This window comes from Periplaneta americana, chromosome 16, assembly GCF_040183065.1.
Source record: "Periplaneta americana isolate PAMFEO1 chromosome 16, P.americana_PAMFEO1_priV1, whole genome shotgun sequence".
In the NCBI taxonomy this organism is placed as follows: Eukaryota; Metazoa; Arthropoda; class Insecta; order Blattodea; family Blattidae; genus Periplaneta; species Periplaneta americana.
The window spans coordinates 140,785,802-140,807,697 of NC_091132.1; the positions used below are offsets into that span (position 1 = coordinate 140,785,802).

The 21,896-nt window shown below is 36.5% G+C and overlaps 1 protein-coding gene across 2 annotated transcripts in view; it reads left to right on the forward strand.

Moving 5' to 3' along the window:
* The first annotated feature begins 14,850 nt into the window (after positions 1-14,850).
* mthl1 (methuselah-like 1) overlaps positions 14,851-21,896 on the forward strand; it is a 269,222-nt gene continuing 262,176 nt past the window's right edge. For both annotated transcript variants that reach the window (XM_069813100.1, XM_069813101.1), the window contains exon 1: positions 14,851-16,010. In XM_069813100.1, the coding sequence (XP_069669201.1) occupies positions 14,915-16,010 (1,096 nt within the window). In that variant the 5' untranslated portion in view covers positions 14,851-14,914. The remainder of the gene's footprint in view (positions 16,011-21,896) is intronic.

Below are 21,896 nucleotides of genomic sequence, written 5' to 3' on the forward strand. Positions count from 1 at the left end.
CTAGTAACAAACCAAATAGCTTGAATCTAAGTAACTCAATATTCATTACCTTGTGTATCAGTGCTCTGGTCTCTGATCATGCGCAGTGTTTTACATCTGAGACTTAGGAATATTCAATAGTCTCATTCCTTTTCAGGGAAACTGTACATTCTATATGTCTTAAGCTATGCATTGACAGTCTTGGTTCATTATCGACAAGAAAGTGATATCCATCAATCTTGCAGTGGACTCTTTATATTTCAGTTGTAACCTGGTTATACCTCAGGGTTCACGTCATGAATGACGTAACTGCAGTCTAAGCATAGCTAACCTAATATCCTCATGTTGTGGTATAAATTCCTACCTTTAATTCTGCAGTGCTCGGGAAAAGTGACACAAGTCAGTTTCCACAAACCTTTTTGATAATTTATTGACAACTTACGGAACATCTGCTCCCTTGGAAAAAAATACATAACTATTTCTCCCAATAAAATAATTCATACAGAAAAAAATCAAATCGACATAAACCAGTGTAAGTTGTCAATAAATTATCAAAAAAGGTTTGTGGAAACTGACTTATGTCACTTTTCCCAAGCACTGCAGAATTATAACTGAAATTTGAGGAATTTTAAAAAAAGCATTTCATTTTTAATATCTACATTAAAATGAACTGTAATTCTTCCTCCAACAGAAAATGAAATCAATTTAACTGTTTCCCCTTCCTTAGGTTCCCAGCGGACATTCAAAAGACACGCCGGTACCACAGTCTAGTATATACAGTCACGTAGCTTGAGTTTATGAGGGTACTAGGAACAATAGACTGTGCCGGTACTATTTCGCATTGTCTGTAATGAGGCGATAGTAGCGATCCTAGTGGTTAGCAACTATCTATGGATGTATATTTACTACGTATTGAGCTTCGTGACTGTATATAGTAGACTGTGCCGGTACAGTAAAGATCTCCATCACGGTTTTCTCAATTCTTTTTCAGCATTTGTCTGTGTATAAAATGTTCCTTGGAACACAGTTCTTATCCGAATTATTTGAAATCTTCTGAGAATGATGTAATAAGTACAAGGATTAAACTTTTGTCTGAGTCTTTATGTCCATTGTGGTTTTAATATATGAATTTAAGTTGAATTACAGTATTAATGTTGTTTAATTAATAAAACTGGAAGTTTACAAATCTGAGGACAGTAAAATATACATACCATAGGCCTATCAAATCCCAGAGCAATTTTTGTAATTTTTGTTTATACACATTTGAAATATTTGTATAATATTTAGCTGGCGCTGAAGCAGATTAAAACTGTCAGGCACAGGACGTTTTATAAAAAATGTCAATAGCTCGACAACCGATAAACTCGAATAGTCAAAATTTGGTACAGTATAGTCTATTGATAAGTACTAAACATGTAGTGCAGTAAGAATTTCATATTGATAACTTTAAAACTGTAGATAGCGGTTCTGAAAAATGTAATCCAATTCTATTACGTATTCTTAAAAGCAATAACAGTAACAGAAATGCTCAAGCTACCACAAGAAATGCTATACAGAGTTTTTACAGTATGTCTTGAATAATTATGCGTACCGTAATGGACTACAAACGCAGCTCGGCAAGCTGAGGGCAGGGCAGATAACAATCTGGAGGATCGCATGTTGTACAGCCCACAGTTCCACACAACACAACAGACTGCCCTCATCCCTTTATTTTGTTACGGCGGGTAACTTCTAAGCAGGGTTGCCATCTATTACGAATTTCCCCACACAGTGAAACGAGCATGTTTTGGTCGGTTATTTACGACTTTTTATCAACTAGTAGATTATTTAGCGTGGATGGAATTGGCGATAGCGAAATTAAAGTTCGCGTGATGAGGCAGAGAAATCGTCATGGAAATTACCTGACATTCGCCTTAGAGTTGGGGAAAACCTCCGAAAAACCCACCAGATTATCAGCCGGAATGGTAATGGAATCGAAACTTCGGATTAGCGGTCTTTGAGGACTGTCCTTCCTTAAGGAGATTCAAGAATAACTTAAAAAGTTGTATATAAAGTGCAAATTAAAATTAAGGTGACATTCAACATTTAATTTTTTAAGGTGACATGTATTTATCTAGCCTGACGAGTTACTTCCTTGATTTAAATTGTAAATTATTTAAAAATAGCGTGTAAGAGGGCCTTAGACTAGAAATGTTTAGTTTAAATGTAGTTCTGTTTATAAGTATGCATAAGAATGTAATTATTTGACATATTTGAACTGTTGTATCAGTGAAGCGAGGTGAGTCAGTGAAGTTATGGTTTTACAGTGCAGTGAACAGTTGCGATCAGTGATAATTTATAGCGTCAATAAAATGTATTCTATAATGTCAGTGAAATGTGTTACAGAGTGTCAGTGAAATGTGTGGTAAAGTGTCAGTGAAATGCGTCATAGTGCCACTACAGGGAATGAGATGAGAGTAAAGTGAAAGATTATTGAAACTTATGTAGGGCCTATACATAATTATGTAGGTTGTATTGTAAAATTATGTATTTTATTTATGTTTTATTATTGTTGTGTTAAATTGTATTGTGTATTCTTATTGTATTGTGTATAAAATTGTATATGTATTGTAAAATTGTATTGTGTATTGTAAATTTTATTGTTTATTGCTTATCATTGCATTGTGTATTGTTTATATTGTATATACCACTGCCACCGGGTGCTTGCCCACTTGCAGTGTAAATAAATACATACATTAGCAGGTAAACTCAACTACCAACTGAGTTACACCTTTGGCCTCACAAAAATGTTTTATAATAATAATAATAATAATCATCATCATTATCATCATCACTACCATAATTGTAATTTCGGGTTTCCTCAGGTTGACATTACATTCTTTGTTAATAATATGTGGGTATTAATGACTAGGGCCAGGATTTTGATGACCTATAAATCATGAAAAAATGTCCTAAAATCAATGCATTTATGACCTAAAAATCTAAAAAAAATGCCATTAAAATGCCCTAAAAATTGTTCTTACATAATTGTCTTAGTAGGAAAAGAGGTTTTGTACTACTTCATATTTAGACTAGTAATTAAACTAAATTCTAGTACCAACATTTAAGTTTATTTAATTTTACATAATTTTTTCTAAGTGCTACACTTTCATTAATTATTTTACCTGATTAGTTTCCATGTAGTCCAGCAGGTACAGAGGAGTCTGTATTGAAGGGGTGGTTGGAGTGTACTACGTTAAAATGGCAATATTTGTGTAGAAAAACGATTAACATATTATAAAAAATAATGGGTATTAGCCACCAGCATAGCTTGGTCGGTTAAGGCGCTTGCCTGCCGATCCGGAGTTGCGCTCGGTCCCGGGTTCGATTCCCGCTTGGGCTGATTATCTGGTTGGGTTTTTTCCGAGGTTTTTCCCAACCGTAAGACAAATGTCACGTAATCTATGGCGAATTCTCGGCCTCATCTCGCCAAATATCATATCGCTATCATCAATTCCATCGACGCTAAATAACCTCGTAGTTGATACAGCGTCGTGAAATAACCAAGTAAAAAATAGTGGGTATTAATGGACAAAATATGTAGACAATAGTAAGTACATTATGCAACAAGCCTATAATGATAGTAATTAAGAAGCGAGTATGGATGTTTATGAAACGAGCGTAAGCGAGTTTCATAATTTTCATACGAGCTTCTTAATTACCATTATAGGCGAGTTTCATACGACTTTTTATGCTCGACCATATTTCTAACTTGAAATTATTCAGATGTATACATTTTATTTGTATCTGACAAGATCGGAAGTGACCTTGTTCTAGGTCGTGAATTGTGAGATGTGCGCAGACGCGAAAGTATTGATTTTTTCCGAGGAACAATAATGTCATTGACCTTGATGTAATCCCGTTAAACTTGATATAACCTTGATTATTGAATTCGACATTGAAAAACGAGATGACAAATTGAATTTATTTGAATATTATTTACAATTAACTCTAATTATTATAGTAACAGAACATAACCTTCTGTGACAGTATTGGATTTCCAGCCTCCGTGACTTTTCGCTAATTCTCTTTCGATTGCATATCCGAGAATAATCGATACTTGCGGTTTTATAACGGTACAAAGCTGACTTGTCATTGGCTGAACACCTGTAAGCTGAGTTGTCATTGGCTGAACACCTGTACTTTAATGAGTAGGTGTACTTTAATGACATGCATTAAAGGACTGCTACCAGGTGTATAATTACTACATTTCGGCATGGTCGAGCATAAAATATCAAAGGAAATAAACATTATTTTATATTAATGATGGGGATTTAAGGCCAAAATTAAATGAAAATGCCTTAAAAATGTCCAAATAAAACAAAAGATGCTCTTATGAGTTGAAACAGGCAAAAATGCAAAAAAAAAATGCCCTAACAAACGTGTCTTAAAACACTCAGTTTATCACATAAATATAAGTACTAAAGCAGCTATGTTTCTGGTTTACTAGAAAAAAGATGCAATTTCATCAAAATCCTAGCCCTATTAATGACTATTATCTTTGCTAGGAATGAAGAACTATAATTTACAATGAACAAATAGGCTCTATATATAGTAGACCTATTTATCTTTTATAAAGACATCGGTGGTTGCAAATATGTTGTCACTTATTTTCGGACCTCCTATCGCCCCTCACGATGCAATGTCAACGTCCTTGTTAACCTGTAGTAGCTGATGCCGATAACACAATAGTACGACTCTTATAACTTCATCTTACATCTACGAATGTGTCGAAAAAGTGCTCTCAATGTGAGCAAGTTTGAAGAAGCAATTAAATTTGAAATCGAACAGGGACCATACCACGTTATAGGAAACACTTCCGATAGGAATCTCTGTATTTGCAGAGAGATACATTCACACCCAAACAGAACATGATTTCGGTCGCCCCACTGACCGCAGCTACATCTAGCGGAATCTAATAACCGAATATTGTATTGATAAGCTGGGGTAAGGGCCACGTTATGCTTAATATTCATAATTAACGAAATCTCTTGTAGCGCTAATACAGCCATCTAATATATATTGGTCTTAATTTTTTTTCCGTCTCGTCTCTTTGCTACCTGGACGTATTGCATGCGGAAATCCGGAAGTCAGGGGTTCAATTAACGTGGGCACATCCTGCGCTGCGGTCTTCGCCAGCTGATCCACATATTCATTTCCGGGAATACCTGAGTGACTAGGAATCCACACCAGTTGTATGTCGTTTTGCAATGTTTGAAGTTCTAAGAGGAGTTGTTTATAATGTACCAATGCCATGAACCATGATGCAGGGCACTCCTCGAGTCCATAAAGATCCGTATATGTGAGTCGTGTACGTGACGTAAAGAAACCAGTGCTCCTTCCACTGCATGGATTTCAGCCGTAAATATACAGGGACATCATTTTATTTTTACTTCAATTTTTATTCTACCTGAGTTTTTGAATGTACTTCATTCCCACCCCTTCTACTAATGAAGTTCAACCGCCTTCCACACAGATCCAAGACCGCATATACAGTCATAGTAGCCTTACGGTCATAGTAAACAGTACGTTCCAAAAATATGTTCGCGTTTTCCAGTGACGAAAGAGCTTCCAATATTGCATCATTTTCCATTTGTCTACGTCGCATCCCGGTTTCCCCCACCAGCTTCTATTCGCCTCTCTGTAAATGCTAGTGGCTGGGCTGTCGTAGTTCTTTTCTGAGAACATTAATTTCTGTTAGGAATTGGACGTCTACGTAATATTATACCCATACAATTGTTTAAAATAGTTTAAATAAAAGGGCCTCGTTAAGTAATTAACTATCACGTGATTTCCTCCCTTCCTACGACGCTGCGACGTAACCACGTGGACGGACAGTAGATACCATGTCTGAGTAATTTTATCTTTTCGGATCGGGCAGAAGTGAAGATTGAATTTACAGTACGTAAGGTCTCTTTTATAGAGTAGGTACAGAATTATTTCAACATGAGTTACTGATACGAAGTACGAGCCTGGTAATTGGAATTACGTACAATAGTCTATAGTGCGATAATATGCACATTAGAACTGAAGCCTGTATCGAAATGAACGGCCACCATTTTCAAAAAATGTGTTTAAATATCCATATTATGATTATTTTTCAATTTAACTTCATTCTCTATAGTGTACGCTAATGTGCTGTAGATAGTATAATATACATTGCATAATGAATACGTCCGCATGGATAGCTCAGTTCGTGAATAAAAACACTCATTGTTAATACCGTACTGTACTTTGATTAAACAAAATCCTAATGAAAATTATCAAACTCAAAATTGAGATATTTCGTAGTTTACGTATATGGATGAACTACTTTTCTTCCCTCCTATACCTAGTAAAGTGATTTGTTTGTATATTACACCAGTATCATCGAACTCCAGTCGTGGAAGGGGTTAGCAAACGGTATTTCCGGTTCTTAATCGTTGGTCCAAAGGTAAAGCCAGGTTAATATTAGAAATGTTAGTAAAAATAAAATGATGTCCCTGTAGAAGTATTACTATGTAAACTAAACGCTTGTGTAGCTTCTGTGGTTTTATTATAATAGGCCGCACCAGTACCTTCTTCCATTTTTGACCCGTCGGTGTAAATTTCCAGGAGATGTGGATAAGTCATCATCAGCTGTTGAACATATTCACAGAAAAGAGCTCTAGTAGGTTGGTGGTGTTCAAACTTTTGAATATCAAAGGATATGTTATTAGTAACAGCGATTACAAATATCAATTAGAATTGGACAAGCACGTGCAGGAGTCTTACACAATGTTGGAACTCTCCCATATGCGGCAACTTATGATTTAAATTAACGAATAGGCCTATAGATAAAAGACATAACTCTTCGAATAGCAATAGTAGGAATAGCAACATGCTGGGGTGTTAGACATGCTTGTAACAGACTGATTCGACAGTGTTTTCATTCAATTATTTAAAATATTGTTTTGTAATTTTGTTATGGCTGTGATGTGTTCTTTGTAACGTGTTTGAAATGATCTGCCTGTCTGTCCTATGTAGAAGTTGTTGCAGGTGTTACATTTGAGTTTGTATACGCCTGTGTGGTTATATTTGTTTGTTTGTGTTGTTTGTGTGTTGAGATGTTTTTGTAGAGTATTATTTGTTCTGTATCCGATGTTGTAATTTAATTTCTTGAATGAGGTTGCAATCTTGTATGTGTTTTTGTTTTCTTATGTTAGTGTGATGTATTTTTTGTGTTCTTGTGTTTGTGTTGTATTCTTATGTTTTGTGATTATTTTTTGTCTTATGTATTATGTTGTCTATTATGTTGGGGTTGTATCCGTTTAGGCCCCAAGACCAGTTCCGAAGAAGACCAATAGGCCTAACAGGTCGAAACATCTAAACCAGGTACGATAGAATTTAACACGAGAATGACATATAATACATATTCCGAAGTGATATACAGTACTTAACAAAAGTTTAAGACCATGAGCAAATTTCATATAATTATTTTCTGGTCCTATATTTTTGTTTCTATTTCCCTCATGAATATTTTGTCAATTATTTGGACTGTGAGATATCTATCGACGCAAAGAAAGTAAAATTATGACATTTAGTTTTCGAGTTATGATTTTAATGAAATATTTTGTTACTGTAAAAAATGTTACATTTATAATTACGGAATAATTTATTGATGCTAAATCAACATGTTTATTGTAGTCATGATTTTTTTCAAGCAATTTGAGAAGTGTGAGAACACATTGGTACCAGAAAGTAAAATTTAAAAAATTTTATTTTCGTTTTGTAATTTTTTGCATATTTTTCCAAAATAAGGAAAATAATAGTAGAAATAACGTTAAGTAAAGGCATTCATAGCTTCACTGTGGAATAAGCTAACGTAACCGGACCTACGCCAATCGAAAGTACGAAATCACGTGACATTACTACAGATACTACGTTAGCTTATTCCACAATGAAGCTATGAATGCCTTTACTTAACGTTATTTCTACTATTATTTTCCTAATTTTGGAAAAATATGCAAAAAATTATAAAACGAAAATAAAATTTTTTAAAATTTTCTTTCTGGTGCCAATGTGTTCCCACACTTCTCAAATTGCTTGAAAAAAATCATCACTACAATAAACATGTTGGTTTAGCATGAATAAATTATTCCGTAATTATAAATGTAGCATTTTTTATAGTAACAAAATATATCATTAAAATCATAACTCGAAAACTAAATGTCATAATTTTACTTTCTTTGCGTCGATAGATGTCTCACAGTCCAAATAACTGACAAAATATTCATGAGGGAAATAGAAACAAAAATATAGGACCAGGAAATAATTATATGAAATTTGCTCATGGTCTTAAACTTTTGTTAAGTACTGTAGTGTTAAATTACAAAACAATATAATTATTACAGCATTAAAACACACATTAAAAATCATGTTTAGACTATACATGTTTCAGGACTTGCGATCCTATCTTCAATGGTCGTGATTAATCAGCTGATGTTCGGTGATGTACGACGTCGGTGCGGGTTGGTGACTGAATGCGACTTATTAAAGTTAACAATTAACAAATTAACCATTATAACACCGAATATCCGCTGATTAATCATGATTAGAGAGCGGAATTTAGGCAAAACCCTATTTTTTTCCTTGATACATGCAGAGTTAAGATTTAATATTTACATTTATAGTGGAATTATAGGTATAAATAAAGGGGTTTTATAGTGCCTAAAAATACCTAGCCTATTTCGACGTTAGTGCCTAGGCCTATTTTAATGTGTTTTTTTTTGCATCATTTTTCGTAACTGTTTACTATTTTTCTTAACATCCTGTACCGTTTACATTCCAAGACGGATAACAACTCCTTCCTAGCAGTGAACAACACAATAGAGAAGTACCTCCGGGCCACCCCTTCTCATTCTTACAATTTTTCAAATGTTATATGTTATATTTTATTTTAACGACGCTCGCAACTGCAGAGGTTATATCAGCGTCGCCGGATGTGCCGGAATTTTGTCCCGCAGGAGTTCTTTTACATGCCAGTAAATCTACTGACATGAGCCTGTCGCATTTAAGCACTCTTAAATGCCATCGACCTGGCCCGGGATCGAACCCGCAACCTTGAGCATAGAAGGCCAGCGCTATACCAACTGAGCCAACCAGGTCGACCAATTTTTCAATCCTAAAATTCCAACTTTCAGTCGGCTTGGGTACCGTAGTCGGTATAGTGCAGGGCTTCTGTGCTCGAGGTTGCGGGTTCGATCCCGGCCCAGGTCAATAGCATTTAAGTGTGCTTAAATGGGACAACGTTTAAATGCGACAGGCTCATGTCAGTAGATTTACTGACATGTAAAAGAATTCCTTCGGGACAAATTATTATTATTATTATTATTATTATTATTATTATTATTATTATTATTATTATTATTATTATTATTATTATTATTATAACTTTCTCATTTTGTTAGCAATTTAACACAAACTCGCTGGGTTGTACCGAATAAGCATTCTCTTACATTCCAAGACAGATAACAATCCCTTCTTTTTTCTCACCATTTGTAAGTACAGCAGTGAGCGACACAATAGCCACAATAGGTGCTGATCATCTACTGTGAAGCGAACTATGGAAATGTGATTGGTGAATGAAAAACACTAACTTAAAGACAGAATGTCTTCATTTTGTGTATGCATGTTTACCCTTGTAAAATGTGAAATGTGTGGAAGTTTCTTTTAATCGTAGAATTTTGCATTAAATAAATGTTGAATCTTACATTAGTGGCATTCTTTAACAAAAAAAAAAAACTATTTTTAACCTAACCTAACACAAAAAGCCTACTTTTTTATTTTATAGAGCCTAAACATAGGAATTTAAAAGCCTAAAATGCCTAAAATGCCAAAAAATTCCGCTCTCTAATCATGACCACTGAAGATAGAACCGCAAGTCCTGAAACATGTATGGTCTAAACATGATTTTTAATGTGTGTTTTAATACAGTGATAATTAAATTATTTTTATATATTTTAACCAATGCAGGGGTGTATTTCAGGCCTAGCGAGCCCTAGCGGCGCCAGGGTAATATTTTTCGAGGCCAGGCGGCGCCAGGGCACTTCCGCGATTTTCATATAATTTTCAAATTTTGCATATATGAAAAGTCATATTTTATTCATATTCAAGCAATTTCATAGTGAGCTCCGGCAACATAGATTCGAATTCATGTGTTTTTGTCTGACATTCCATAAGTATTCCAGTGGATATGATGATGATGATGATGATGATGATGACGACGACGATGATGTTGATGATGATTTCTATTACCGTTACTAACGAAATCCCAGTACCACGGTACCTTTATATTTAGAAATACACCATTGACAACATTTATTTTGTGAAAGACAGTACTCCTACATGCTTTCTTGCTTCCCTTGAAAAGCAAACAAAGAGTTTGTTATTTTAAGAAAAGTCTTTATTGGAAGTTATGGACGTAAACGCGGGTCCTTTAATTCCAGGACAAGACCAACGACGTAGCTGAGGTTGTAGCGCATTTGTCTGCTGATCCGTAGTTGCGCTTGGGTGTGAGTTCGATTCTCGTTGGGTGATTACCTGGTTGGGTTTTTTTTCCAAGTTTTTTCCAAACCGCAAAGCGAATGTCAGGTAATCTATGGCGAATTCTCGGCCTCATCTCGCCAAAAACTGTCTATTACCAATTCCAACTAGGCTAAATAACCCGGTAGTTCATACAGCGTCGTTAAATAGTAAAGTTAAAAAAATTTAGTACAGGGGATGTCAAATGCTTTATTCTATTCACTTCTGTATATTCAAATCTGTAACTTTTTCCAATATCTATATCTTAAACACTCGTAAAAGTCTAATTTCTGCAACCCATTCATTCATTCATACATTCATTGATTGATTGATTGATTGATTGATTGATTGATTGATTGATTGATTGATTGATTGATTCATTCATTCATTCATTCATTCATTCATTCATTCATTCATTCATTCATTCATTCATTCTTTTATTTATTTACTACAGTAATTTATTATACATCTTGATTACACAACTTTTAACACTATATCACTTCGGAATATGTATTATATGTCATTCTCGTGTTAAATTCTATCGTACCTGGTTTAGATGTTTCGACCTGTTAGGCCTATTGGTCTTCTTCGGAACTGGTCTTGGGGCCTAAACGGATACAACCCCAACATAATAGACAATATAATACATAAGACAAAAAATAATCACAAAACATAAGAATACAACACAAACACAAGAACACAAAAAAATACATCACACTAACATAAGAAAACAAAAACACATACAAGATTGCAACCTCATTCAAGAAATTAAATTACAACATCGGATACAGAACAAATAATACTCTACAAAAACATCTCAACACACAAACAACACAAACAAACAAATATAACCACACAGGCGTATACAAACTCAAATGTAACACCTGCAACAACTTCTACATAGGGCAGACAGGCAGATCATTTCAAACACGTTACAAAGAACACATCACAGCCATAACAAAATTACAAAACACTTCCACATATCCAGGACACGTCACAAATGCTAACCACACCTACAGAGACATCAACACAGACACGGAAATTCTACACATTCAACCAAAAAGCCAGAAACTAAGCACACTAGAACAATACGAAATATACAGACTCACGAAAACACACCCTAATGAAATTCTCAACACACAACTCAATTTCAGAACACACACACTCCTTAATTCCACATTACACTACACAAGCACACCCCTCACAGGAAACAAAACAAGAGGCGCCAAGACCAGCAACGATCAATTCTGAAGAAGACCAATAACAGGTCGAAACATTTAAACCAGGTACGATAGAATTTAACACGAGAAAGTCATATAATACATATTCCGAAGTAATTTATTATTGAGTTACTTATTTAAATACTTTTATTTGTTTACTTGTTTTTATTTATGTATTTATTTACTGATTTACTTACTCATTCGTTTGTTCGTTTGTTCGTTCCTTAGTTCCTTCCCTCCTTCGTTCATTCGTTTACTTATTCATTTGTTCATTTACTTATTCACTCATATATTCATTCATTCATTTCTTTATTCTTTAATTAATCAATTTATTTATCTATGTATTTATTTATATTATGACAGAATTTCTCCGTGTTCTAAGCAGTGATCCTGTGTTAATTTGATAGATTTGCACAAGGGCCTACACACGAAAACCGAATGCTGACCGAAAAATGGAAAAAATACACAATTTATATTTACTATATCTCTTAAGTTTTCTCTGTATTTTTAAAGTATGGATTTGTGTTATGCCAATCAAATTACATACTCTATATGAGCCTATCCAGGACTGGTTCATAATTCTTAACAAAGTGAGAAAAAATAAAATAAAACCCCATTATTTATATATTAGTCACGCTTTATTTAATTATTTCATGTTTGTCTTGTAGCATGTTATTTAGCAGTGACCTTGGACCATAATGACCACATGACAGGAGAATCCTAATCTTTTGAATATCGTAGGTCTCAAATGTTAAGGGCAGAGATAATAACTAATTGCATAGATACATACTGTACATGAATAAATATCTTAGAACTAAAAACTGAAACCGAACTTAAAATGGGACGCGTAACTATAATAGTAAACCAATATAACAGAAAGTGGAAAGAATATAGAGTCTATATTTCCTAACACGCTTGTTGCGGAAAGCAACCGCATTTGCCTTTCCCAAGAAAAACTGCAAACATGGCATGATGAATCTGTCTACGAGGGCAGTAGGAGGAACAAGGAAAAAAGCATAAGATTTGCTTATGATATGGCGTTGTTAGCAGAAGAGGAGATGATTCTAAGTGATATGCTTGCTACTGGAACTAAATGACAGCTGTGAGCAGTGTGGGATGAAGATAAATGCAAATAAGACGAAGACCATGGCCATAGAAAGAAAAATAAAGAAGGTAAACGTGGGAATTTTAAATGAGGCAGTAGAGCAAGAGGACAGATTCAAAATACTTGCCGTGTAGGCTACTGTAAGCACTAACATGAGCTGCTGCCAGGAAGTAAAAAAAAAAAAAAGGATAGCAATGGTCAAGGAAGCTTTTAATAGAAAAAGGAGAATCTTGTGCGGGTCCCTAGAAAAAGAACCAAAGAAAAGACTAGCGACGTGCATTTTGTGGAGTATAGCAGAAACATGGACATTACGAAGAAGTGCAGAAAAGCGTCTAGAAACATTTGAAATGTGAATATGGAGAAGAATGGAGCGTGTGAAATGGACAGACAAAATAAGAAACGAAGCGTCCACACCTGTGGAGTAACGGTCAGCGCGTCTGGCCGTGAAACCAGGTGGCCCGGGTTCGAATCCCGGTCGGGGCAAGTTGCCTGGTTGAGGTTTTTTCCGGGGTTTTCCGTCAACCCAATACAAGCAAATGCTGGTAACTTTCGGTGCTGGACCCCGAACTCATTTCACCGGCATTATCACCATTTCATTCAGACGCTAAATACCTAGCTGTTGATACAGCGTTGTAAAATAACTGTATAAAAAAAAAAAAAAGAAACGAAGCTGTGTTGGAAAGAGTGGGTGAAGAAAGAATGATGCTGAAACTGATTTGGGAAACAAAAAGAAATTGCCGGGTCACTGACTGGGAAGAAACTGACTACTGAAGAATGCAATGGAAGGAATGGTGAACGGGAAAAGAGTTCGGGGCAGAAGAAGATATCAGGGAAAAACCTGCCCTCGGTCAAAACACTATGAATGAATGAACACGCTCGTAATAACAGTTGTGTTTACTTATTAGTCACCAGTTGAAAAACCACAAAAACAAAAACAAAAACGGATCGAAGGACGAGTACCTGATTGCGATGATGATGATATTTAAGAGAGAGAAGTCATTAAACAAAGTATTGCAATAGACTTAGTCAAACATAAAACTAAAAACTAAAAACTTCATAATTCATGATAATGATGACGATGATTAAATATAATGTAGATGTACTAATTAAGAGCCGTAACATACCATCATCTCTCCAGGAATTGAGTGCTTGCTCCTTTTTTTTTTTTAGTTGGTTATTTAACGACGCTGTATCAACTATGAGGTGCTTGCTTTAGATAGTCTATAATAACAAATAACTTCCTAGTCAAGTTGTCAGCATGATATATGCACAGTCTAGTATATACAGTCACGAAGCTTGAGTTTATGAGGGTACTAGGAACAATAGACTGTGCCGGTACTATTTCGCATTGTCTGTAATGAGGCGATATTAGTGATCCTAGTGGTCAGCAACTATCCACGGATGCATATTTACTACGTATTGAGCTTCGTGACTGTATATACGAGACTGTGATATAAGGATTATAAGGCAGCGCTATTGTCAATACAGAACATCCATCTAATTCGTAAGGGAGGCACTTTGCTGAGATTCGACTGGATTTTTATCCAAAAACGGTATAATTTAATATATATTTTAATTGACTTTTAGCTTTTAAATTAATTATTGAAACGGTTTTATTTATTTTTCTTTCTGTTTTAGTATGTCCTGTACTTTTTATAAATAAGCCGACCCTCTGAAATGCTGTCGTTGCAGAACACCAACCCAGAGTTTCAAGGACACAGGTGGTAGGTAACCTTGGCAACATCCGCCAGAACAGTAACGCTATAAAATGTTACCCCAGTATTGCATAATAAAAGAATCCTCATTCCTTAAGAGGGATGTAGACAGAGGGTGAACTACGCCAGGTATACTGGCAACACTGCAGTTCTTCACAGAGTAGGGGAGGGACTAGGTCGGTGCGGGAGGTGGGGAGGGGAGGGGACGGACATTAGAAATCTTGAGTAAGCGACCAGTCAGTGTGCAAGACAAGGCGAGCGTGGCGAGGCCGGGCGATGTAACGGAACCGCGGTGTGTACAGTCAGTGTTCGCCATGCGTTGGGTCTGCCGCTGGCATGGACTGGCGGTCTTCGTGCTGGCGCTGCTGAGCGGTGCGCGCTGCAGGATCAACAGCAACACCGCCGAGGTCATCCTCTTCAAGTGCTGTCCTCACGGTGAAGTCCTGGCTGAAAATAACGAATGTAAGCCTTCTGGAGGCGCAGGATCTCCGTGGACGCCTCTGGTGTACTCGCCGGCTCGTCGAGCATTCTTAGAGCACGGCACTACACCTTTGCACTGGCGGATTGTGGACTCTACTAAACCGAAATGCAAGAACGGTTGTGACGTAGTAAGCATACGCTCACATCCCCAAGCACCGGCGTTTCTTCTCTTCGACAACGGTTCGCTTTTAATGACGGAAGTGTCTAAAATCTTAGAACCTGGTAGTTTTTGTGTTGATGCAGGAGTGGCGCTTGTTTGTGCAGACGATAATTGTGTTGTGCATGAGAGTACGGCACCCCAAAGCCCCTCCGATACCGTGAGTAAACAGGTCAAAGCCCGTGTGAAGAAATGTTGTGGTGAAGGAGCCGTGTACAGTGACGCCAAATCTGCGTGTGTTGTGTTGTCTTCGAATAACGAAGATACGATGGCGAATTTTTCGTTGCGTTTAGAATCGCAAACGATTGTTCTGACCACGGGATTTCCGGCCTGCGGGACCGAGAGCGCCCACGACCTAGTGGTGGCCGGCAAGTTGGACGACCCGGAGTCTGAATTCAAGGCCGACGGATCCTTGCATTTGCCGGCGGCAAGGATCACGCTACGCCCCGGGGAGTTCTGCGTCGAACATTTTCTGGAGCATCCCGGTGACAAGGTGAGCGTATTTACCTGCCACGGGAACTTGCCCTCGAGGAACGAGCGGAGGCAGAGGGACTGGGACTTGAGGTTCGCGCTGTACCCCATCGGGTTGTTCCTGTCCGTGTTCTTCCTGGCTGCAACCCTCGCCGCCGGCTGCCTGCTGCCCAGCTCCCACCACATGCTCCACTGGAAGTGCCAGACGGGACACGTGGCCTGCCTCCTCGTGGGCGACCTCCTCCTCGCGATCACTCAGCTTGCGGATGACAGGGTTTCCGGTGGCTTCTGCACCACTATAGGTGAGTGTTACAGTCCACAGAAACAGTATTTTTTATTGGATGGCATGATTTATTGAGAACTTCAATTAAGTTCCTCTTCAGATTTCCACGTTCCTGCGAGTGTTAGTGATCTTTTAGTGACTTTTACATGTTAGTTCTAGGTTTTTATACTAGGTGTCGCCGTGATTTTCTTTTAATTTGATTGGTTATAGTTGTCATTTGTTCTAGAACTTTCGTTAATTTTGAATGGATAATGACGTTGCCAGTTGTTCTTGGTTTGACGTGAGTGGTGTTATGTTGTGTCTGATGGCTAAAGCTATTGAAAGTTTGTCATTTTATGATTTTTGTGATTCTCTTTCGATTTGGTTGGTTTATTCTAGAATTTTCATTAATTTTGAATGGATAATGACGTTGTCAGTTGTTCTTGTTTGTTTGACGTGAGTGATGTTACATTGTAGATTTGTCTGCATTTGTCGAATGCGCATCATCATGCTTACGAAAAGGCACTTTTCAGTACCAATAATTTATTTTGTGTGCACAAGGTTGGAATTTTGAAGTAAGAGGGAAAGGAAGGAATCCGTGTTCTGAAATCATTTATTAAATTTTGTGACGATTTTGGTTTAGTTCTTTCGCGGTGAATAAGGATTGTGTTGATTGTTGAGGAGAAAACTGTTTTTCTGTGGTTTAAAGGAATTATTTACTGAATTTTCTGTAGATGTTAAGATGTAATAAGTGTTCGAAGAGAATTTCATTTAGTGTAAAGCAGTGGCGGCTGATTGACTGAGGCAAGTGAGGCCAGGCTTCAGTCACTTGGCTTAACTGATATCAAATTTTGTGTTTTTATATAATGTATTAGTTATTTGAATGAAGCATATATCGCTGTAGAAGCATTTGAAAACTTTGTGATGTATATAGACCTGTTTTGCAATAAAATATGCTCCTGAGGCCAGGATAGCTCATGCCGGGTCTGGCTTGTGATGTATATAGACTTGTTTTACAGTAAAATTTGTTCCTGAGGCCAGAATCGCTCGTGCCGGGTGTGGCTTCTGAATTTCCTGTATTTTCGCGGGCTTTGAGCTTGCTCTTAAAACGTAGCTGAGGCACAATTCGTCTGGCCTCGTGGCCTGGTCAGGTTTCACTCCCCCCATCCATGGGCCGGCCTCAAGGGTAGAGTGGGGTGGGAATAGCAATGGTGACTTGTCTTCCTAAATAGGCCATAAATAACACAAATTTCAGCTCTTTGGCAGGCAGAGACCCACACTATTCCCTCCCCTTATGTCTTAATTAATGACTTAAGCTAGGGTGTTATACTATTGTATTTCGAATCTGGGCCAATGTTATGTATTTCGAGAAAATATAAACAGAAACAAATGCGAGAAATAATGCTGGTGTAGTTAATTCATTGTTAGAGTGTCCTATTTTGAGAAGAAATAATTTGAAGGAAAGGAAGTTTTAAATAAAGAGACAGTATACCACAACATCGCTGACAATTTTTCTAACGGATAATCTTAAAACGCCAGTTTCTATTGCATCTTGGTATAGGCAACATAAATGGTTAAGTGATAATGTGGTGTAAAATAAACTTTTCTGTTGGCCTTGTTCGTTGCTGTCAAGGGAAAAAAATAAAAAGAAAAGAAAGAAAGGGGATTTTCTTAACATATAATGTGGGTTGCTTCATCACACTGAAAAAATCACTGTAACTCACAGCATAACAGCTTATTTGGTGAGTGAAATTTTTACTTTTCATTATTAGTAGGCTAATAATAATAATAATAATAATAATAATAATAATAATAATAATAATGATGATATTAATAATATAATAACAATAACAATTAATCTCACGTAGAGATTTTCAATATTTGGTTACCCTTTATTCGTTTGACCGTTTTCTTAGCATTAGTCGTCATCTTGTTTTCAGTCCGGCTGTTACTTTGAAGATTCTCAGTAATAAAGATGTCCCCTGGCCTCGTTACGAGCGATGCGCAGGGTAAGACTGGTGGTAGGGCTGCTACCTTAATGTTTTCAGCCAAACATCGCTGTGTACCAACCCCTACAGCGAGGGTTGCTCCTTCCGCTCCTCAAACCGAACTAAGGTAAAATTCCCATGTCGTCCTGGTGACCGTTGGAGTCTTCGCATGTTACCCTGTGCAGGGGGTCTCATTATACCCTGAGACACTGAGTCCCCGACAGAACTTAGCCACCATTAAGGTGCCCACCCCCGCGACTTGGACACGTCTGTCGAGAATTATCCATGTGTGTACAGTTATGACAACTGTCTGCCCTGTTCACCATGGACCGGGTTAGTAGCCTTGTATAAGACCAAGGAAACAAAACGAGTGATACAATAATTGTAAATCAGGGTGTTAAACAAGGCTGCCCTTTATCTCCAACATTATTCAATATATACATAGATAAAGCCACAGAAGAATGGCAGAATAAAATAACAACCGGCATAAATATAGGCACGACATTATTGAAGTCCATGCTTTTTGCTGACGATCAGATCTTGATGGCAGAATCGGAGGATGACTTACAGGTGGCAGCTTATCAACTACAATTAATAATGGAAAAATATAATCTTAAAATTTCTAATCATAAAACAAAAACAATGGCATTTGAAGGAGTTGATCACAGAAGATGTAAAATAGTTTTAAATCATGAAATCATAGAACAGGTATCCTCATTTAACTATTTAGGCTGCAATATATCAGACGTAAAAGAACAAGACGTCAAAAATAAAATGAGTAAATTTCAAGAGATGTGTGGAACAATACGAAGGACCTTAAAAAATAAAACACAACGTTCAACACAACTAAAATTTTCTACAACGTTAGCTGTCCCACTATTAACCTATGGTTCAGAAAATTGGTCTATAAACAGAGCAACTAAAAAGAAAATTGAATCCAGCGAAATGAAATTCCTTCGAAGTGTTGCTGGTCTCACTCTTTTAGATCATCAAAAGAACAAAAATATACGAGAACAACTAAATATTTTTAATTTGACTGAGAAAATACAACAACAAAAACATAATTGGTACCAACATATAAGAAGAATGAATGACGACCGGTTACCTAAAGTAATACTGAACTATGAACCAAGAGGACACAGAAATGTTGGTAGACCAAGAACAAGATGGATAGACGACATAAACTTTGAAGACGGAACAGGCCAATAGGCCTAATCCCTGTGGTTGATGATGATGATGATGATGATGATTAATCTCACAAATAAATATTTTATATCGGAGGCACTTAAACTAGTTGCATCTGGCCTCACCGAGGATTTCGATCATCGGCCGCTACTGGTGTAAAGACGTGGTTTATTTATGCAAAGTTGACTGTACGACAAAGTGTTGGTTTAGTTCTTTGTTGCTTGCATTGTTTAAGTTTAGATTGCCTTAAAGCCTGTGTCATTTAAAGTGAAATGGTTGTCGATGAAGACGTCAATGTGAATTGAATTTTATTTGATAAGGTGATAAATTATTATGTTTTGTTTTGTGTTTTAGTGATTTTTGGGGGTAAAGTGCGGACGAAAACTGCCAGAAAAGTACTACCAACTATGAAGTTCGAATGCCACGAAACGCCAAAAAAATCAAAGGCGAAAAATTAAATATATTTACATTTTTTGGAGGGCTTGTTCTTCTTTAAAAATATGAATGTATATTTGATTTTTCATCTTTAATTTTGCAATGTTTGGTGACATTTGGACTTCATAGTTGCCAGAACGTTTTTGGTAGTTTTCGTCAGCCATGTTGGATTTTGCCCGTCTTCTAGGAATTACCTTATTGAATATTCTTGTTTTGTTTAGTCAACTGTCCGAACACAGGTCTAAAACTCATAAGTGACAACAATAAGGCATCATTAATGAGGTAACTAAACCAGGAGATAATGGGTTATGGTGGCCAGTTCTCTTCACCCCGCCATTGCATACATCATTGAGTAGTAACATATTACACTATTCAGACTTTAGGTTATATTATCATGTATAATATTTCGCAATTTAGCCATTTCACAAATGTATTAATGTAATGTATGTAATGTAAACCTAGTACGAGAAATCAAATAGGCTATTTAGCATTATACACAATTAGTATCTTGTTTTTAGGTGTTTTCAGAATATTGTATTGAAATAGTAACTACTAAATAAAGTTTATACAGTTATCAACTTTCTGAATCATGAGAAAATTAAAAATTAAAGTGCAAAAAATTAATGTATTTTTACTGTGTGTAGAAAATGTACACGTTATTGTGACATGAACGAGTTTCGTAGTAAAAAAAATACTTATGTGTTAGAAGCATACTTAAGAATGGCTTAGCTTAACAAAAACAAATGACAAATAAGTATGAGTAAAAAAATCGTTCTGCACAGGTTTTCTTAACCGATCGTAGAGAAACATTACACGCCTTGGCATAGCTGTCTGCGTTGATGATAGGACACTTTTAATGTCATCACAAACTTTAAGATCTTTCAATAACAAAAAAATTGATAAATAACGTCTTTAATATGAATTCTGATATCAGGGTTCGACTTAGACGTGATAGCGATTACTTGGATGATTACTTACTTACTTACTTACTTACTGGCTTTTAAGGTATGTATTAACGTTTGAAATGGCGTTTTTTTGACTAAAATTTTCTTTGTAATAATGTTAGCTGCAAAATCCTAGTACAGAGCATTGTACGCATAAACAGCAATAACTCAATGAAAGAAATTTCAAAATTGAGTAATTTTTAGAAAATATATGGCATTTTGAAGAAATGGAATAATTTTTAATTATTTTTTTTAAGGAATCAAAAAGTGAAATTGAAGTTTCTGATATATGGTTATGTTAGTCTACTTTCATATGTTGTCTGATAAATATCTTAAAAAGGTTGGTTAAAAAATGTAGATTTTCCTCCAAAACGTTAATACATACCTTAAGGACCCCAGAGGTTCATTGCCGCCCTCACATAAGGCCGCCATTGGTCCCTATCCTGACTAAGATTAATCCAGTCTCTACCATCATATCCCACCTCCCTCAAATCCATTTTAATATTATCTTCCCATCTACGTCTCGGCCTCCCCAAAGGTCTTTTGCCCTCCAGCCTCCCAACTAACACTCTATATGCATTTCTGGATTCGCCCATACGTGCTACATGTCCTGCCCATCTCAAACGTCTGGATTTTATGGTCCTAATTATGTCAGGTGAAGAATACAATGCGTGCAGCTCTGTGTTGTGTAAGTTTCTCCATTCTCCTGTAACTTCATCCCTCTTAGCCCCAAATATTTTCCTAAGAACCTTATTCTCAAACACCCTTAATCTCTGTTCCTCTCTCAAAGTGAGAGTCCAAGTTTCACAACCATACAGAACAACCGGTAATATAACTGTTTTATAAATTCTAACTTTCAGATTTTTTGACAGAAGACCAGATGACAAAAGCTTCTCAACCGAATAATAACACGCATTTCCCATATTTATTCTGTGTTTAATTTCCTCCCGAGTGTCATTTATGTTTGTTACTGTTGCTCCAAGATATTTGAATTTTTCCACCTCTTCGAAGGATAAATCTCCAATTTTTATAGTTCCATTTCGTACTATATTCTGGTCACGAGACATAATCATATACTTAGTCTTTTCGGGATTTACTTCCAACCCAATCGCTTTACTTGCTTCAACTAGAATTTCCGCGTTTCCCCTAGTATTGGTTAATAGAAATTGATGTGATCACTGGGAGAGCTATAAGCCCGCTCTAAATACGTACCTTACTTATATGTATGTATGTATGTATGTATGTATGTATGTATGTATGTATGTGTGTATGTATGTATGTATGTATGTATGTATGTATGTATGTATGTATGTATGTATGTATGTATGTATGTATTTACACTGCAAGTGGGCAAGCACCCGGTGGCAATGCAAG